The sequence below is a fragment of the Salvelinus namaycush genome, chromosome 40 (genome assembly GCF_016432855.1).
Source record: "Salvelinus namaycush isolate Seneca chromosome 40, SaNama_1.0, whole genome shotgun sequence".
NCBI classification, from domain to species: Eukaryota; Metazoa; Chordata; class Actinopteri; order Salmoniformes; family Salmonidae; genus Salvelinus; species Salvelinus namaycush.
Window position 1 is genome coordinate 8,646,423 of NC_052346.1, and position 18,943 is coordinate 8,665,365.

At 42.8% G+C, this 18,943-nt stretch overlaps 1 protein-coding gene across 1 annotated transcript; it reads left to right on the forward strand.

The window, feature by feature from the left end:
* Nucleotides 1–890: 890 nt before the first annotated feature.
* Nucleotides 891–17,847, forward strand: LOC120033198 (opsin-3-like). Its single transcript, XM_038979482.1, has 4 exons — nucleotides 891–1,260; nucleotides 15,902–16,231; nucleotides 16,849–16,856; nucleotides 17,599–17,847. The coding sequence occupies exons 1-4, from the start codon at nucleotides 891–893 to the stop codon at nucleotides 17,845–17,847; spliced, it is 957 nt and encodes a 318-aa protein (XP_038835410.1).
* The last annotated feature ends 1,096 nt before the right edge of the window (nucleotides 17,848–18,943 follow it).

Below are 18,943 nucleotides of genomic sequence, written 5' to 3' on the forward strand. Positions count from 1 at the left end.
TAGGTTTGTGTCATTTGTTTAAATAACTTCTTTAATAAATTCAATAGGAATGGAGTTAGTTTAGTGTTATTAATCATAATGAACACTGGTAGTTGAAGTTCCTGCGTGATAGATCTCAGAAATGACTCACCTGTCAGGGAATGGATGAGTTATACCAACACACAAGGGGGAGGCTACAATGCTTTTTCTCTCTGCTTGGTAGGCGATAGCTTTTTTATTGCGTCATTATGTTACGCTCTAGTCGCCTTCGCGACAGATAAACGCAACCCACTGGCGCTACTAAAGGAAGGCCAACCAAAGTACGCGCGCTCAGTCTATGCGTTCTAATCTGAATGTGGTGGAGCTATGAGAAGAGAAGTGCCATTGGATTGTATTCGTCTGTGCCATAGTTTTTGGAGAGAGACAAGCCAACTAAAGTAACCGTATAATAATAATCTTATTATAATGCTTCGACTAGTTTTATTTTACGCAAGTATAGTTTATTTTACGCAAGTGTTATATGGTGATGACCTGATTCCTATTTGGATTCATCTGGATTGATCGGATATTAGGGGCTATTATTATTGATTTATCATTACTATTTCTATTTGCATTAAACATTATTTTCAACTCCAATTTGCAACACCATAATTGTCTACTACGGTTTCCAAGCGGAATGAGCCTGTTTTGCACCTCTTGAGGATACAAGGAGTCTGGATTGATGTTCAGAAAATGAAGTTTAAGTTTTTTACCGTGGGCTCTATACTACCACCTCTAGCCTACAACTCCGTCGGCAGTTGATATTGCCAATTGAAAACGTGATGCTGTTGCCTATTGTAGTTCATTGACGGTTGAAATATTATAATTTTATCTCCATGTGAGACATTCTCGAATGTGGATCACTGCAAACGATGTATACCGAGGTGGCTAATTTAAACTTCAGCTCTAATGGAAGCATCGAGGATCCACTGAGCTCTCTGGATCAAGAATGGAACGAGCCCCCGGCGAAAAGGCTGTCTCGGACCGGACACCATGTGATGTCCGTCTTCCTTGGATCTATTATGGTTTTTGGTTTCATCAATAACCTGGTGGTATTGATCCTGTTTATTAAATTCAAAACTCTGCGGACTCCTGTGAACATGCTTTTGCTGAACATCAGCGTGAGTGACATGCTGGTGTGCCTCTGTGGCACCACGCTCAGCTTCGCATCCAGTCTACAGGCACGCTGGCTGTACGGGAAGCACGGGTGCATGTGGTACGGCTTCGCCAACTCTTGTTTCGGTGAGCTAAGTAAGCTGTTACGTAACAAAATAGTCACCAAAGTAACTATATGTTTTTCACAATTACACAATGAAAGCCTCGATGCCTCATCAATGTGTTTAAGGAAATCATGCTGCCAAAGAGTTGATTCACTTTATCAACCTGCTAATAATCAGAATCAGCTGCGTAAGGACGTTTACTCTCCAGGAACAGGGTTGGAGAGTCCTGAACTAGGGATTGTCTGTAGGTAATTTGTATCAGATAATGTTGCCGATAAAAGGTGTAGTGTGGGTTACAGAGATTCAATTATTGGAGCGAAGTGATGGACTTCCACTTTCGGATCTCCCGCGTGCCACATGACCGTGTTAGCCCACAATTGTTCCTGATGTCACACATACAGCATAATTGTTTTATGGATATTGTGTTGTCAGCAGTTACATCTGTGCCCCACAGACAGTTTAATTGTGACTCCAGTCCTCTGACGTGTGAACTCATTGCTTCTGGACTCTCACTGCCAAGTCAAACCGAGAAATAGAGGGAATTAGACTTGATTTGCCACTAACAAAAAAAGTACATTATTTAGAATCCAAATCAAATCAAATGCAATGTATAGGTTGTGTACGCATATTTAGCAGACGTTAAGGTTTCATCGAAATGTTTATGTTTCTAGCTCTAACAGTGCAGTAATACCTTACAATACATACATCATCCCAAAAAATCTAAATAAAGAAATTAAGAAAGACATATAAGAACGAGCAATGTCCATGTCCGGAACATAAATATATATGTATATAATGGTGTGTATGGACAGTATATGAGTAGAAAAGTGGTGTACAGCAGTAGTTATATGATGAGGCTTGACTACAATACAGTATAAATACATATGAAGTGGGACTCACTCACTGTAAATCAAATGGAGATGAAAGTTCAGCAGAAGGAATGGGGATTCACACACTTTCAAAAGGTGCACTCAGGAGGGGAATTGAGGAGGGAGGGCGGGCTTTGAATATCATTATTATCATTCAATATAATTGAATATCAAAAAGGACAAATGCATAAGGTTGCCCTGTTGTTTCAAATGCCATTCTGTTACTTCTCCTAATTGCCCCAAGAGGTTTTCCCACCAGAGCTTTCCACAAAAGGTGCACTCGTGAGGGGAATTGAGAAGTGAGTGCAGGCCAGGATTTGAATATCATTATCATTTAATTATCATTGAATATCAAAAAAGGAGAGTGCATAACCATGTCCTGTTTCTTAAAACGCCAATTTGTTACATCTTCTAGCTACCCTAAAGATTATATTATTCCAGCAATGTTCTACAGCCTGCTATGTTGCTCCTTACCACAAACATTTAGAACAAATTGTCTCAGCAATAAGTCTGCCAAAGCCTCTTTGCAGCTGTAGTCAAGAGTACAGCACTGAGACGACATGTGTGCCCATGCACACTAGGCTATTTCAGGAGACAGATTGTAGTTTTTGTGCCCTGATATCAGGAACTGGTGGTGAAAAGTTTGATTAAACGATTCAGAGACTAAAACGAATAAATCTTAATTTAAGGAGAGTTAATCGATATACAATCCCAAAATCAGCGGCTCTTCTTGCAGGCTGTATTTCCCAATGTCTGAGCATTGTGAACTGTAGGTCGGGATTTTTGACCTGGTTACTTGTACATTGAACAATACAGCAACTTTTCGGCATGTTTTGTTAACTCTTTACAACATTAAATCAACTACGAAGTTGCCTCTTTTACAACGGGGGTCAATAGAAAATAATGTTTGTTTTCCACAATTTGTTGGTGTGGTCAAGGGGAATTCCTTCAATATCGACTCGGAGTATCTCTGCCTTCTAGAATTCCTCTCAGCCCAGCCCATTTGTCTCTGGTTTGAGGGGCAAAACTAGGGCAATTCTCAGTGTTTGTGACATCACATGACCCGAGTGTTTTGAAAACGGGCTGAGGGGTGTTTATGGTTGATTAGAAGGTCAGTCTGTTCATGGGATAGCAGAGCACTGAGCCCAGAACCTGTTATGCCATAGCCCTGCCTGGCTGTTGGCTTGCTAGGCTACCCTCTGCAGTTGTTAGGTAGAATAAAAGATGAGGAGAGTCTTCTGGGCCTTTGTGTGTTTACATATCAGGTAATGTTTTTTTTTCAGTAATATCAACTGTTGGAGTAATTGTGTCACAGGCAAGCTCTTATTTTCTGAGCTGATTATTTAACAAGCAGCTAACGAGCTCACAATTTCAAACAATGGGTTAACTGTTTATGACAACCGTTTATTATAGAACTACAAACTTGAAATGAACAGTTTATAAAATACTTATAAACCGTTATAAATAACCCCAGGTGAGGAGGGTAGGCAACAACACATCCGCCACCCTGACCCTCAACATGGGGGCCCCTCGGGAGTGCATGCTTAGTCCCCTCCTGTACTCTCTGTTCACCCACGACTGTGTGGCCACGCACAACTCCAACACCATTATTAAGTTTGTAGTCAACACGATAGTGGTAGGCCTGATCACCCTGACGACAATGAGCCAGCCTATAGGGTGGAGGTCAGAGAGTTGGCAGTGTGGTGCCAAGACTACAACCTCTCCCTCAACTTCAGCAAGACAAAGGAGCTGATTGTGGACTACAGGACTACAGAAACTGAGGGGAGAGTACACCCCCATTCACATCAACGGGGCTGTAGTGGAGCCGGTCAAGTGCTTCAAGTTCCTTGGTGTCCACATCACAAAGGACCTATCATGGTCCAAACACACCAACACAATGGTGAAGACGGTACGACAACGCCTCTGAAAAGATTTAGCATGGGTCTTCAGATCCTCAAAAAGTTCTACAGTTGCACCATTGAGAGCATCTTGACTGGCTGAATCACCGCTTGGTATGGCAACTGCTTGCCATCTGACCGTAAGGCGCTACAGAGGGTACATCACTGAGGCAGAGCTCCCTGCCATCCAGGACCTCTATACCTGGTGGTGTCAAAGACTCCAGCCACCCATGTCATAGACTGGTTTCTCTGCTACCGCAAGGCAAGCGGTACCGGAGCGCCAAGTCTGGTACCAAAAGGCTCCTGAACAGCTTCTACCCCCAAGCCATAAGACTACTGAACAGTTAATCAAATGGCTACCCAGACTATCTGCATTGCCCCCCTTTTTCTTGCACTGGCTCTATGCACACATACTACACTGACATTCCAACACACGCATACACATACACACACACACTACATATGCTCACACACACACAAAACACACACAAAACGCACATGCATATTGATGCCTTGCACACACACTCACACATAGGCACACATTCACACTCTTTCACACTCTTTACATATGCTGCTGCTACTCTGTTTATTATCTCTCCTGATTGTCTAGTCACTTTTACCCCAACCTACATGTACATAGTACCTCAATCACCTCAACTACCTCGTACCCCTGCACATTGACTCAGTACCAGTACTCTTTGTATACAGCCTCATTATTGTTATTTTATTGTGTTACTATTTCCTTTTTTTTGGGGTGCAAATGTCTTACTTTTTAACCCTGCGTTGTTGGGAAAGGGCTCGTAAGTAAGCATTTCACGGTAAAGTCTAACTCGTAGAAAAAAGGGTTCCGAAAAGGTTCCTTGGCTGTCCCCATAGGATAACTCTTTCTGGTTCCAGGTAGAACTCTTTTGGGTTCCATGTAGAACCCTCTGTGTAAAGGGTTCTACATGGAATTCAAAAAGGGTTCTACCTGGGACCAAAAAGGGTTCTTCAAAGGGCTCTCATATGGGGACATCCAAAGAACCAGTTTAGGTTCTACATAGCACCTTTTTTTCTAAGAGTGTACAGCTGTTGTATTGGGTGCATGAGACAAATAAAATGTGATTTTGATTTGAATATGAGTATTTGAGAGGAGTTACAATACTGCAATTTGGATTATACCAATGCTTCCCTCTGTTGGAGCATAATAGTGTTGATGTCAAAGTGTTTTGCTAATTTAATAGGGTGCAGTACATGGTGTTCCAGAATCCAGAAACTCCAAACCACATGGCCTTTTAGTGGACAAAATGTACCCAATAGAGGTGTGGGTAAGTTTTCCAGAACAGCAGCCCATTCCACAATGACACAGTGAAGATGACAGACACCTACAAGTCCCTATACTCCTCCCCTGGCTAAAAACTGCCATCCAGCCTCCTCTTCGCTGGTTGTCAATATTGGTCCACCAAGGTGACCTCAACCTCTGAGATGGAATCTGCAGGATGGTGTGTGAACTGTGAATGGCCACTGAAATACCAAGACATTCTCCCTCTGTGAGTCACACCGCACCGAGCACAAAGTCAGCCCCACCCACTCTCTCCATCCATTCCCTGTTTCTCAATAGTGCTCAGGGCTTAGCTTGACTCCACCGCAGGTGGTGGGTGGTGGGATACCATAGAAATAAACTTACTAGAACCGGCATCCCCATTGAAGTCAATGTGCCGTGATGGGTGGACCAGCGGCCACAAAGTAAAGCAGGCAGAGTAATTATATTTCTTTGTGTCATACTGTGCGCAGTTGAAACCCTCTGCAGAAGACGTGCACACAAACTGCACTGCAGTGGTCAGTAATATGCTCTTAGTTATGAGATCAATATAGATGTAGGAACTTTACTTTGAGCAAAGTGGACGCACCTTGCATAATCATAAAATATAATGTTCAATAATTTAGACTTTTTGTCCCTACTACTGTTGAATAATTAACAGATGACCTGGGCCTCTGAAGCATCTTGGGTAGTTAAATTAAGAGAGGTTACCCTGCAAAGTCACTTGGCAGATGGCGACTAATGGGCTACAGCTGTTGAGTGGGGTCCTCATTCCGAACCTGGCCTCCCGGCCATCCGCTACCCAGCAGTACCTAAAGTGGAGGTCTGAAGTAAAAACAGCTCCCGAACATCTACTATTCTCCAAAAATAGACTACAACCACAAACGTTTAGGTCTACTCTCCCAAAAACCGCCTCCAAACAGAAGAAGGGATCCACACACCTCTGCACAACCATAGACATTTCTCTTGATCTGGAATGGATCGTTTTTCCTGTGTTCAAGCGTGGCAGGGCCCAAATCTCTGTTTTTGAGAGTAATCTGGAGGGGCGCTGATAGACGTGATTAAAATGAGCTTTTAGGTTAGAACATCCTGTCCTGTGCTGTGAGGAGAGGAGGACCTTCTGGAGTGTAGGAAGAACGCTCACAGAAATGAACTAACATGGGATGGAGATGGTGGGAGATTGGAAGATGAGATTACACAAGTCATCATGGTTCAAGGCATGGTGTAATGACTGCTTTAGATTTAAACCCAAAGTGACTGACTGTCACGTTCTGACCTTAGTTCCTTTTTTATGTCTTTATTTTAGTTGGTCAGGGCGTGAGTTGGGGTGGGCATTCTATGTTGTTTTTCTATGTTTTGTTCTGTTGTTATATTTCTATGTGTTTGGCCTAGTATGGTTCTCAATCAGAGGCAGGTGTCAGTCGTTGTCTCTGATTGGGAGCCATATTTAGGTAGCCTGTTTTCTATTGTGTTTTGTGGGTGGTTGTTTCCTGTTTCAGTGTTTGCACCATAAGGGACTGTTTCGGTTGTTTGTTCGTGTTTTGTTATTTTTGTTCTGTGTTCATTTTGATTTATTAAAAATCTATTATGGACACTTACCACGCTGCACATTGGTCCGATCCTTGCTACTCCTCCTCAGATGAAGAAGAGGAAATACGTTACACTGACTGGGTTTTCTCAATTGAAAAAAATTATATTTGTTGAAACCAAATAAATGATTCAATGCCAACCGTTATATTTGATTATTAAAAAAACCTATATTTCAAGTTGCAACCTATTTCTTTCAACACTTAACTTACTTTTCCCCTTTGGTTAAACCTAATAAATAACATAAATACTAACTAATATACAACACAATTTTACCAAGTCGATTTTTCACTTTGGAATTAATTATCGGATTTTCTTCAATTGGGTTCCAAACAATTAAATCTATTTCCCGGTAGTCAAGATACTGTATTAAGTTGGTTCCATAACTCAAAACACTTTCTTTAAAAAATACTTATTTTAAGCAAATTGTGACCATTTCTTTAGTAGCACAGTACATACACAGATATCATTTAAGATTTAGTGCTGGCAGTAAACATATAATCATGAAAAACAAAATACAGAACACATTACCTGGAATGGAATTCACTCGCACGGGTGGCCAAAAATAACCACTTGAAAGACACGCCCCACAATAGGCCACACCCCCAATTCTTCTGATAGGCTGCTGCCGCCGCTTCATTGCACCCATCGCTATGCAATGCAAATGTCCATGAAGTGTTGAAAGCAATTTAGAAGCTTTCCTTCAACAAAAAAATAACATAAATCTGTCAAATTTGGATAGAGCTGACCGCCCGGCCAAACTGAGCAATCGGGGGAGAAGGGCCTTGGTCAGGTAGGTGACCAAGAACCCAATGGTCAGTCTGACAGACCTCTAGAGATCCTCTGTGGAGATGGGAGAACCTGAAGGACAACCATCTCTGCAGCACTCCACCAATCAGGCCTTTATGGTAGAGTGACCAGACAGAAGCCACTCCTCAGTAAAAGGCACATGACAGCCCGTTTGGATTTTTCCAAAAGGCACCTAAAAACACTCAGACCATGAGAAACAAGATTCTCAGAGCTGATGAAACCAAGATTGAACTCTTTGGCCTGAATGCTGAGCGTCACGTCTGGAATAAACCTGGCACCATCCCTACGGTGAAGCATGGTGGTGGCAGCATCATGCTGTGGGGTTGATTTTCAGCGCAGGGACTGGGAGACGAGTCAGGATCGAGGCAAAGATAAACGGAGCAAAGTACAGAGAGATCCTTGATGAAAACCTGCTCCAGAGCACTCATGACCTCAGACTGGGGCGAAGGTTCACCTTACAACAGGACAACAACACAGCCAAGACAACACAGGAGTGGCATCGGGACAAGTCTCTGAATGTCCTTGAGTGGCCCAGCCAGAGCCCGTACTTGAACCTGATCAAACATCTTTGGAGAGACCTGAAAATAGCTGTGCAGCAACGCTCCCCACCCAACCTGACAGAGCTTGATAGGATCTGCAAAGAGGAATGGGAGAAACTCCTCAAATACAGGTGTGCCAAGCTTGTAGCATCATACCCAAGAAGACTCGAGGCTGTTATCACTGCCAAAGGTGGCAGGTAGCCTAGTGGTTAGAGCGTTGGGCTAAAAACCGAAAGATTGCTGGATCAAATCCCCGAGCTGACAAGGTAAAAATCTGTCATTCTGCCCCTGAACAAGGAAGTTATTAACCCACTGTTCTTAGGCCATCATTGTAAATAAGATTTTGTTCTTAACTGACTTGACTAGTTAAAAAAATTAAATGTTAAAAAATAAAGTACTGAGTAAAGGGTCTGAATACTTATGTAACTGTGATATTTCAGTTTTTTTAATATAAATGTGTCATTATGGGGTATTGTGTGTAGATTGATGAGGGGGAAAAAAACTATTTAATAGATTTTAGAAGAAGGCTGTAACGTAACAAAGTGGAAAAAGTCAAGGGGTCTGAATACTTTCCGAAGGCACTGTATGTCCTTTGTGACTCCATACATCTAATTGAATTCTATATTAAGAATGCATGTAATGCCCACTGATATATGTATCACATACATTCTGTGTGAATTACTGGATGCTCTCATGCATACTATAGCTTGGTAAGTTATCGGTATGGGTTCACTGTTTCTTGTGGATCTATTTATAGAAAATAGTAATGTTGAGATAGTTACATTCTGATACATGTGAGAAAATATAATTACTCTGTAAGGGCAACCCAGAGGTTGATGAGATACCAAATAAAAAAATGAAAGAGCAAATTAATCAATAAAAACCCTGGGAAATTCATAATGTATAATTTGGCACGGAGGTTTCTCAAGAGGGAACATTTTGCTTTATATACAATCAGGGACTCCTATGAGGTTTCTAGATGGAATTCAATATTGAATATTGGCATATGAGAAACCTGGGCATGATAAACGGACCATGGTCTGAGTCTGACTGTCTCTCTAGTCTCTTGGTGGAGGGAAGAGGGTTAAATGACATGGATGAACTCGGCCGCTTCCTCATCTGCACTGACAGGTCGGCTCCCCTAGGGGTCAACCAGAGGGAAGAGCCAATCACTGGCCTTGCTGCTGTAGCGTCTTTTTCGCCCGCTGGTCCTCGAAGGAGGGAGTGTGATTGTGTGCCTTGCACTGATTGAGTCAAATAAATGTAACTGGGGAGCGGAGCTGAGTAGATTGAATATCCAATCTGTAATGACAGGCATGCAGCATGTGCCCACTGTTACGAGCTACAGAGCTTAGCCAGGCTGTTTCTGAATTTGACACCACTTTCTCACCCCTCGATAAATTAGTGGGCTTATGTTGAAAGATTACCAGTCGGGGCTCAGAGGTCCTTATTAAAGCATCAGCCTCAGCATCTTCCTACAGCAACGTTATCATTTGCAGCAGCATTTATGGAATAATAATAATATATTGTATTTGTGCCTTTCAAGATACCTAGGGACACTTACAGAGTAAAACATAAAATAGCCAAAATAAACATGACAATACTAAAAGCAAAATGCGTTACAACAAAGACGCATGGTACCCCAAAAATAGCAAGATAATGAATACATGGGGGAATACAGCAACAACAGCAATAACAAAGTCAAGCTCATAAAGGCAGTTGAAATCGAGAGGCTACTTGAGTGACCTCTGTAACACGACAGGTAGAAAAAAATAAAAAGAGCTAGACGGTTTAAAACGCTATAGGCTGAATGCTAGTCTGAAATGGTTGTTTTTGAAGATTTGGATGGAGTCGGAATCGGGGAGTTCAGGGGTGAGAGAGTTCCAGAGAGTGAAGGCGCGATCCCCCACAGAGCGTAGTCTGGTGAGGGGGGCGACCAGTAAGCCTGAGTCAAAGGATCGAAGGCTGCGGTTGGGGGTGTAGATGTTTAGCATGTCAGAGAGACAGGAGGGAGCCACGCCATGCAAGGATTTGTAAGGTGGCAAATTTTGAGCTTCAGAAAGTCTGAACTTATCCACGATTTTACTTATTTTAAACAGCTGATGTGTGATGGTGGAGGGAGATCAGAGGTAGGTTTGGATTGAACATAGATTTGTGTGTCATCAGTGGAATTGGAGACCATTTTGGGGGATGATATGGCCAAGGGGTATGTGTACAGTTGAAGTCGGAAGTTTACATACACCTTAGCTAAATACGTTTAAACTCAGTTTTTCACAATTTCTGACATTTAATCCTAGTAAAAAGTCCCTGTCTTAGGTCAGTTAGGATCACCACTTTATTTTAAGAATGTGAAATGTCAGAATAATAGTAGAGAGAATGATTTATTTCAGCTTTTATTTCTTTCATCACATTCCAAGTGGGTCAGAAGTTTACATACACTCAATTAGTATTTGGTAGCATTGCCTTCAAATTGTTTAACTTGGGTCAAATGTTTCGGGTAGCCTTCCACAAGCTTCCCACAATAAGTTGGGTGAATTTTGGCCCATTCCTCCTGACAGAGCTGGTGTAACTGAGTCAGGTTTGTAGGCCTCCTTGCTCGCACACGGTTTTTCAGTTTCTGCCCACAAATGTTCTATAGGATTGAGGTCAGGGCTTTGTGATGGCCACTCCAATACCTTGACTTTGTTGTCCTTAAGCCATTTTGACACGACTTTGGAAGTATGCTTGAGGTCATTGTGTCATGTCTGTTCCTGTCTCGTTCCATGTCCGTTCTACATTAAATGTTTGACTCCCCGTACCTGCTTCGCCTCTCCAGCGTCATTCCATGTGACAGAATGCAGTAGCCAACATACAAAGCATCTGGGAGTACTGGCGTCCCGGTTGGTATGGTGACAATGGCTCTCGGTCGCCGCCGATGGACCCAGAGGTGCCTAGCCAGCTCGTTAGGCTTCCACGCCCTAGCTGGCTCGAGAGGTTTCCTTTCCCCGGTTGGCTTGGATGGCGCCCATCCATGTCGGGCCTCAGCCGGATCGTCAGTTCTTGTTCGCCCAGCTGGTCCAGGAGTTCTTTTTGTTCATTTTTTGTTTTGTTGGTGACGTCGGGGTGGATTCCGCCGTCGATGGAACCGGGGGTGCCTAAGCCAGCCCGTCAGGCTTTCACGCCCTGGCTGGCTCGAGAGGCTTCCTTGCCTCGGTTGGCTCGGCGGTTTCCCATCCCACGTTACACTCCACCGGATCTTCTCGGGCTCCCTCTCTGCAGCGGGATCGCCAGGCGTCTTGCCTCAGCCGGATCGTCGGGCTTCCATGCCTCAACCGGCTCGCCAGGCTCTCACGCTCCTGCCAGTTCGTTGGGCTTTCACGCTCCAACCGCCTTGCCCAGTGCCCATGTCTCGCCCAGTTCGCCCAGGTGGGACCTAGAGGGGGGGGTACTGTCACGTTGCCCTGCATTGCGCACTCCTATCATCCATTACACACACCTGCCTTCCCTTGTCACCTGCATCAGCGATATTGGACTCACTCATCACCTGTTATTACCTCCCCTATATTTGTCAGTTCCCTTGCTCTGTTCCCCGCTACTGCATTGAGTGTTTTTGTCTGTGTTACTCGTTTGCTGACGTTGTTCCTGTCTCGTTCCATGTCCATTCTACATTAAATGTTTGACTCCCGTACCTGCTTCGCCTCTCTCGCGTCATTCCATGTGACACATTGTCCATTTGGAAGACCCATTTGCAACCAAGCTTTCACTTGATGTCCTGAAATGTTGCTTCAATATATCCACATAATTTTCCTCCCTCATGATGCCATCTATTTTGTGAAGTGCACCAGTCCCTCCTGCAGCAAAGCACCCCCACAACATGATGCTGCTTCCTTCCGTGCTTCACAGTTGGGATGGTATTCTTCAGCTTGCAAGCATCCCTCTTTTTCCTCCAAACATAACGATGGTCATTATGGCCAAACAGTTCTATTTTCGTTTCATCAGACCAGAGGACATTTCTCCAAAAAGTACGATATTTGTCCCCATGTGCAGTTGCAAACCGTAGTCTGGCTTTTTTATGGCGGTTTTGGAGCAGTTCCTTGTTGAGTGGCCTTTCAGGTTATGTCGATATAGGACTCGTTTTACTGTGGATATAGATACTTTTGTGCCTGTTTCCTCCAGCATCTTCACAAGGTCCTTTGCTGTTGTTCTGGGATTGATTTGCACTTTTCGCACCAACGTACGTTCATCTCTAGGAGACAGAACGCGTCTCCTTCCTGAGCGGTATGACGGCTTCGTGGTACCATGGTGTTTATACTGGCGTACTATTGTTTGTACAGATGAACGTGGTACCTTCAGGCATTTGGAAATTGCTGGATGAACCAGACTCTTGGAGGTCTACAATTTTTTTTATGAGGTCTTGGCTGATTTCTTTTGATTTTCCCATGATGACAAGCAAAGAGGCACTGAGTTTGAAGGTAGGCCTTGAAATACATCCACAGGTACACTTCCAATTGACTCAATTGATGTCAATTAGCCTATCAGAAGCTTCTAAAGCCATGACATCATTTTCTGGAATATTCCAAGCTGTTTAAAGGCGCAGTCAACTTAGTGTATGTAAACCTCTGACCCAATGGAATTGTGATCATTGAATATAAGTGAAATAATCTGTCTGTAAACAATTGTTGGTAAAATTACTTGTGTCATGCACAAAGTAGATGTCCTAACCGACTTGCCAAAACTATAGTTTGTTAACAAGAAATTTGCAACATAAGTGTATGTAAACTTCCGACTTCAACTGTACTTAAACAAACGATAGAACCTAGATGAACTGTGTGGTTAAATCTTCCACAATATACAAGCAAAATGTATATTTCTATTCAATGATTTCAACTTTAAGACCTATACATTGACATAACATTACCATTATAATGTCCAATTGTCTTACACAATTATCAATTTCTCAGAATATATGACCATATTCCACACCATAGAATTATATTTAAATATTTTTTCTATTACCTAGAATTACATTTAAATATTTTTCTATTACCTAGAATTATAATTAACTATTTTATTCTATTACCTAGAATTATAATTAACTATTTTTTCCTGTTACCTAGAATTATGATTGACAAAAAACAATTATATTAACATACAATAAATTACATGAATATTAATTGTTGTGCCTGGGGGTTGTGTGTGAACAGCCTGAAGACAGAGAGAGTTGATTAAGATGGGTGGGCATGCTACTGCTTGTAGAGATTAGTCAGTTTGGGCTGAATACTGTCCTCTTGGCTGGACAGGGTAACCGTGACGGGGGGTTTGTTACTCATCTGTGTGTGTGTGTGTGTGTGTCTTCATTATACAGGCGACTGGAGGACCATAGGGGGTTCCTGTTTGGGCTCTGTACATAGTTGTCATTAGCATAGACAGGTTAGGTAACTGATGGAGAAAGCAAACGTTCACAGCCGGGAGAGCATCTGTGACATTTTCCATTGTGTGATTCACTGTAGGAAAAGCACTGGCACATCCGAGTTGCCTTTTTACAGGTGCGTGGAAATAATTTGATTATATCTTAGAAGAAAAGAAAGATCCACACACTGCTATAACCAGTACCTCTTCAGTTTATCCATTGTGTGATTCACTGCAATCGGTTCTGGGTAGGATGGAATACAGAACACAGTATACCACTAGCTGTTGTGACAGATAATGGACCGATGTAATTGATGGCAGTGATAGGAGTATCAGTAGGGAATAAGAGGGATTTTGACACTTCAGTTGCTCAACTTTGGTATTTGATTAAGCCATCTGTACATGTTGCTAATACCCTGCAGGCTTTTCACATAGTGTCTTATTCCAAATGCATAATATGAACCACTTGATCAGCTGTCAATTAAATCATATCTGATAACGCAGTAATTACAGTGGAACATATGGAGTGATGCAGTGACTCATTTACAACAAATGCATCATTTCAGCACATCCCCTAATACCCCTATACACACATACCGCAGTCCCACTCACACACACGCACATAACTTGCCATGATGGTGAGAAATATTATATGAGAGGAAAATTTATTTTCTCATTTATTTTCTCATTTCGTTGATATGTGATGTGAAAACAAGCCCTGTCAGGGGCCTTTACTGTAGACGCCCTGAGAGTCTCTCTCTCCCACTTGTGTGTGTGTCCACGTTTTTGCCTGTGGGTGTGTGCATGCACTTGCATGCGTGTCTTCACTTCCCTTAATAGACTTATCAAGGAAGAGCGGTGGCTGGAGACTGGCTCTCTTTGTGGGAACGATCACCTTGACTCTAACAACTTTGATGCTATATGGTGTCTGGAGTGGCTCCTTGTATTGCTCCTCCTATCTATTTGTTTCCAAGATTGAGATGTACCTGTCTGTCCTGGGTTAAGGCTATGCATCAGGAACCTGCCCCTGGGCTAGACAGGAAGAGGTCTTTCAGCAGGAACACACTCATTGAGCTGGGATACTACAAAAGCCCTGATGATAACATCTTATTGTCTCACACACACACACACACACACACACACACACACACACACACACACACACACACACACACACACACACACACACACACACACACACACACACACACACACACACTATACATACACATGGATTTAGTACTGTAGATTTGTGGTAGTGGTAGAGTAGGGGCCTGAGGGCACAGGGTGTGTTGTGAAATCTGTGAATGTATTGTAATGTTTTAAAATTGTATAAACTGCCTTAATTTAGCTGGAACCCAGGAAGAGTAGCAGCAGCTAATGGGGATCCATAATAAATACAAATACATACAGTACAAGCATCATATGATATTCCCCTTGAAGTGACAAGATATGTTTGGCTAAATTAAAGCATTATCCGGTAAATCTTGCTATCTAGAACCTAAAACGGTTCTTCTGCTGTCCCCATAGGAAAAGTCTTTTTGATTCCAGGTAGAACACTTTTGGGTTCCATGTAAAACCCTTTCCACAGAGAGTTCTACACGGAACCCAAAGGAGTTCTACCTGGAACCAAAAAGGGTTCTACCTGGAACCAAAATGGGTTATCCTATGGGGACAGCCAAAAAAACCTTTTGGAATCCTTTTATCTAAGAGTGTGGAAATCCAGTATAGAGGACCATATGCATATGATTACTGGACTTGTCACTCCTAGCTGATAACATACTACAGTGCACAACTTCTCACAGATCCCACTGGACTTGGACTACTGAAGGCAGTGTGCTTTCAAAATGTAACTGAAACCTACAGTACTGTTTTCATAATTGCAGGGGCTGCAATATTCCTCTTCATTGCTGTAATGCACACTGTGATGTGTTCATGGGGCTGGTTAAAATAGCCGTATAAAATAGGGAATTTCATATGTTCGCCCTTCAAAAGTGATCATTTACTTGGGTATTAAGGATCAGTTTAGAAAAGCCAAACAGAACGTATGCAGTTGGTCTGTTTTAAAGGGTAGCCTGCCAGTGCACCATAATCTGTCTCAGTGACTGTCTCGCAATAATCCATGTAATGGGTAATCACGGTATACCACCATCCCTCTTGTTCTCTCTCTCGGTCTGTCTCTCTCTCTCTCTCTCTCTCTCTCTCGGTCTGTCTCTCTTTCTCTCCCTCCCTCTTCTCCCTACCTCCCTCTCTTTCTCTATCCATCTCTCAGGAATTGTGTCGCTAATCTCGCTGGCCTTCCTCTCCTATGACCGCTACAGCACCTTAACCGTGTACAACAAGCAAGCCCCCGACTACCGCAAGCCTCTGCTGGCCGTGGCGGGCTCCTGGCTCTACTCCCTGTTCTGGACAGTGCCCCCACTGCTGGGCTGGAGTAGTTACGGCCTGGAGGGGGCCGGGACCAGCTGCTCGGTCACCTGGACATCCCAGACGCCCCAGTCTCACTCCTACATCATCTGCCTGTTCATTTTCTGTCTGGGGCTGCCTGTGCTGGTCATGGTCTACTGCTATGGGAGGCTGCTCTACGCTGTCAAACAGGTGGGCTGTCCCACCTGTCCACATGGGTTCAAATGAAAATGGCTTGAAATCAAACACACCATGCAATGTTTAGCCTTCACATATTCTGTTTATTCGCTACTCTTCACGCAAACACTTCTTATTCTGAAAACTGTAATCATCTACCTGTGAAGAAGTGATCCGTAGAAGTGGTAGGTGTTTACAGTACCTAAAACCAACATGGATGGGTACATTTGCCAGTGCACGTGTGTGTTTTTGTTAATAAAACATCAATAGAAGTGAGGTTAGAACAGAGGAGCTAGGAACCAGAGGTGATCAGCATGCTGGGTCAGGGTCTGACCCTGCTGATAAACCACTGATAATCAGAAAGACTTGCAGCGTTAAAACGGTTCGTTATTGGGTAGAAGGCTGAAGCACTGCCTAGTGATATCTCGCTCTCTCAGTCAGCGTTATCTGGTGACCCCCCCCCCACCCCCGTGTTTAAGTAATAAGGTGTTTGACATACACATATATAGAGACATAATATGCACTCAGTACTTCTCCTTCATATGGACTTCCTGTAGAAAGATGCCCCGTCCTCAGTGGTCTGTAGACTGAGATGCTTGGAAAGGAAGTTGGTGGTTACAGATTGGTAGGATTGAGAGAAGAGAGTAGGAGAGAGTGCACGCAAAGAGAGACACTGAACACTACTTTTACATGGTTAAGACTGTGTTCATTGGACAGGTGGTGTTTTTTTTTTTAAACACTTGGTTCCCTTTCCTCCACTGCAATTAAGACTGATATCCTAGAAAGAAAACATCTTGTGACTAGATAATTAGGCAGTTTTTTTCTTTCTCAGCTGGGATGAATCTTAAGGCTACAGGTGTTTCAGAATACTCAGATCAGACAGGTCTGGCCTGGTAATGAGATTGTAAGTGTTTCGACTTGCATAGCCCTATTAGAATACTTTTTGAAAAGCGCTCTGCCTTCCTGGAAGATTAAGCAATAACTGATGTGACATGACAGGATAGGTAAAGGTAGTGAACTGGAAACCCTGCTTCACTCAACCAGTCCTGTCAGGTTACTTAATAGCCTATTTTAAAGTCAATTAGGGAAGGAAGGGAAAGTCATTATTAAAATAATTGAAACAGTGATTAGCCTATTACAAGGAAGGATGTTTTTTAAAGTATTGGTGATAAGTATGACACTGATTAGCCTATGTCAAGGAGGGAAAGGAGGCGTTTATATAAAATACAAATGTAAACATTGATTAGCCTGAGCAGTGAAAGAAGGAAATTACATTTCTCTAAGTACTGTAACAATACCTTGTATGTCCTTCTACATCCTCCTATGTGATTGGCCTCTCAGGACATACATTTATGCACAACTTTATGTATGATCATTTCCTCCCAGGTGGGGCGGATCCGTAAGTCGGCGGCGCGGCGGAGAGAGTTCCACATCCTGTTCATGGTGATCACTACGGTGGTGTGTTACCTGCTGTGCTGGATGCCCTACGGCGTGATCGCCATGATGGCCACCTTTGGACACCCGGGCCTTATCACCCCCATCGTGACCGTGGTGCCCTCCATCATGGCTAAGAGTAGCACTGTCATCAACCCCCTCATCTATATACTCATGAACAAACAGGTGAGCAGAACCTAAACCAAAAATGTGTCCTCTACTCACCTCCTCTCCTTCGTTACATTGATGTGAAAGACGTGACCAGATGAAAGCCAGCCCACTGACGAGCTTCCACCATTTTTTCTTACACTTACAATTGTTTTTCAATCAAAGGGAGGAGACGAGCAGGTAATACATTTTTAAGCAATTGAGATACAGCCCTTGCCTCTTGAATTGTGGGATATGTAGTTAAACAGCTAGTTAGACAAGGGTCAAATCACAAGGCAAGTACAATATCTTTATTCACAACAGTTTAAGTAGAAAACAATGGAAAAGAAATACAAATTTTATACAAACTAACAAATTATGTTCAGTACAAACTGATTCTGGCTATAGAAAATTATCTGTAAAAACAACATGATTTTTGTTTAAAGATCCCAAAAGGTGTGAATATTATAGTGTTTACCCTCAACAGTAGATCAGCAAACACTTCTCAAAAAAATCATTCAAAAGAAAAATGACTTTTCTATTGCTGTGTTTGGTGCATTCCATTGCCAATATAAACAAACAAGTGAATCATAGAATGGACATTCTGTCCATTTATATTTCCAAGCTGAGGCCTCTGCTTTGCTTTTGTAGTGGTGAACTCCTAGAAGACGTAGTGTTAACAGTTAACTTCACACAGGGAACATTTGGCACAGTATCAAGTCTATATCACCATTGCCAAAAGCCTTAGACCGCTGTGCTCCTGAGTGGCGCAGCGGTCTAAGGCACTGCATCTCAGTGCAAGAAGTGTCACTACAGTCCCTGGTTCGAATCCAGGCTGTATCACATCTGGCCGTGATTGGGAGCCCCATAGGGCGGCACACCCCTGGCCAAACCTGGTTAGGCCGTCATTGTAAATAAGAATCTGTTCTTAACCGACTTGCCTCGTTAAATAAAAGGTTACATTTTTTTTTTTTTTTTTAATAAATGTGCCTCAAACTATTCATAGCTACATTCATTGCATTGCACTTGACCAGACTTCTAAAATCGGCAAATAAACCACATTTACATTCTATTTACACAGTGTGGCTGTAGAATCATATCAAGGCCAGGAAAAGTAACTGCTCTCAGTTTTACCATCTAGTCGTTGAGG